We start from the raw sequence: 2,091 nt of genomic DNA on the forward strand, positions 1-2,091 counted from the left end.
GTAAAGTCAATACAATCACTTCATTAAATACATTCATGGGTCCAAACAGTATAAATTGCATCAGTAGGTGTGGCACAGAAAATTAGTAGGTGTGGCACAGAACTAGTATTTATTGCAAGTAATTTTTCTTTGTTTGTCAAAGAGCAATGAACTCCTCTTCCGCTAGGTGGCAGCAGATGGTTATTAAAACAAATTAAAAAGATTATCAGAGCTGTTGAAGAAGATCTTTGTGTCTTTCTTCAATTCCTATCGGTATATTAGCGTTGTTTTCAACTAAACAGGAGTTTGGTTTTTTTTAGTAAATTCAAACTAGAATATTGCTATATTTCATTACATAAACCTTTTGTTTGGTGGTGTGCCATGGGGTTTTCCCTGATGATATATAACACTGAGCTAGTATTACGGTAGTTCAACGTAGCCACACACCGACTCTGAAAGCTAACGGACTTCTTCATTTAAAAGGTCGACACTCACCTGCATGCCGATGATGGCGAAGATGAAGAAGAGCATAGCGATGAGCAGGCACACGTACGGCAGAGCCCAACCAGGCAGGAGAAGAAGAAGAAGAAGAAGCAGGAAGTGAGGCATGCTGGGATTTTACAGAAGACACAGTGTGTAAAAAAAAAGTCATTGACTTCTTACCTTGAAGGACTGGACAAAGGTCCAGAGCAGGATGCGGATGGTTTCTCCCTGTCTGAGCAGCTTGATGAGGCGAGCGGCTCTGAAGAGCCTGAGGAAGCTCAGGTTGATGAAGTTGTTCTACGGCAGGGAGTGAGAAACCAGTGTGACTTTTTATGGCCCGCTGCACACATTTGCATTATTTAACATACAAATAAACACTGCAGAACTTAAAACTGGACACAGCTGTAAAAAAAAAAAAAAAAAAAAAACAAGAGCGGGAGACAGACAGAGAGGAGAGGAGGGGGAGTCAAGGCTAGTAGAACTTTAAATTAGATTAAAAGAAAATTTGTGAAAACAGAGGTAAGAAAAACAAACTTAAATTTAAGAGTCAAAGGTCATCATCCAATCTGGTAGAGCAGAAGGCTTTTATTTTTTTTATTTTTTTTTAGGAGAACCAAATGCACTGATCTCAGAGGGAGCAGGCAGGCCACACAAAATGGAGCACAGTGCTCTGAGCCTGTCAACCATTCACAGAAAACATGGGGGGCGTGGCTTCTGTTTTTGGCAAATATGATTTTTACAATAATTTACAATAAAAATTAAGATTAACTGGATTGTTCTGGTAATATTATGTTGCTGAAAATGTAGTAACCTCATAAAGCTTAAATAATTAACCAAAAATGAACGCAGCTAAGCTAACTTTAAGCCTTTGTTTAACATGTAGAAGCCAAACGTCCTCATGTGTCTGTGACGTATGTTTGATTGACAGCCACGGCAGAGGGAGAAGCATGAGGAGGGAGAGAGGGAGGAAAAGTCCGACAGTCAACCCTGGTGCAGGCATGACATGGCAGCAAACTCTGAACATCGGTGGAGAGGGGGAGTTGAGCGACATGCAGGCCACTAGGGGGCAGTATGTGTGGACCACAAAATCTCAAGTAACGATCTAAAGTCTGAATAAGTTGCACTGAGACTGAGATTTCTGAAAGGTTTGCTTCATTTACAATTTATATTATATATCATATATATAAATATATATCATATATATATTATATATATAATATATATTTTAGTTATATATGCTCCAATATATTTGTACATTTATGATCTTCAAGCAGGTACTACACGTAACTGTACGTAACCCTAGAGGGCATGTTTAGGTACTACATTATTGTAATATTTTAACTTTGATCAAGAGTTACACAGATAATCTTCATATATATATACATATATATATATATATATACAAATATTAGTAAAACAAATGTAAAAAATGTAATTCATGTGACGTTTCTGCAATTTTGCAGGATGAGAACATTTTACGACAACTGTTGACGATCTCATTTTAAACCTACTCCTACAGTTGATGACAGTAATACTCCTGCAGTAGTACTGCAGTAACATGAGTACATGTGTTTGTTTTTGCTGTCATCTAAGCGGGGGTTCGAGGGTCCTGGGCGGGGACGGGGGGGG

At 38.5% G+C, this 2,091-nt stretch overlaps 1 protein-coding gene across 23 annotated transcripts in view; it reads right to left on the reverse strand.

Moving 5' to 3' along the window:
* cacna1ab (calcium channel, voltage-dependent, P/Q type, alpha 1A subunit, b) overlaps nucleotides 1-2,091 on the reverse strand; it is a 107,289-nt gene that overhangs the window by 29,650 nt on the left and 75,548 nt on the right. For all 23 annotated transcript variants that reach the window (XM_025058721.1, XM_025058720.1, XM_017034975.2 and 20 more), the window contains 2 exons: nucleotides 643-759; nucleotides 475-540 (listed from right to left, as the gene is read on the reverse strand). In XM_025058721.1, coding sequence (XP_024914489.1) covers nucleotides 475-540; nucleotides 643-759 — 183 coding nt within the window. The remainder of the gene's footprint in view (nucleotides 1-474; nucleotides 541-642; nucleotides 760-2,091) is intronic.

This window comes from Cynoglossus semilaevis, chromosome 9 (assembly GCF_000523025.1).
Source record: "Cynoglossus semilaevis isolate Cse_v1.0 chromosome 9, Cse_v1.0, whole genome shotgun sequence".
In the NCBI taxonomy this organism is placed as follows: Eukaryota; Metazoa; Chordata; class Actinopteri; order Pleuronectiformes; family Cynoglossidae; genus Cynoglossus; species Cynoglossus semilaevis.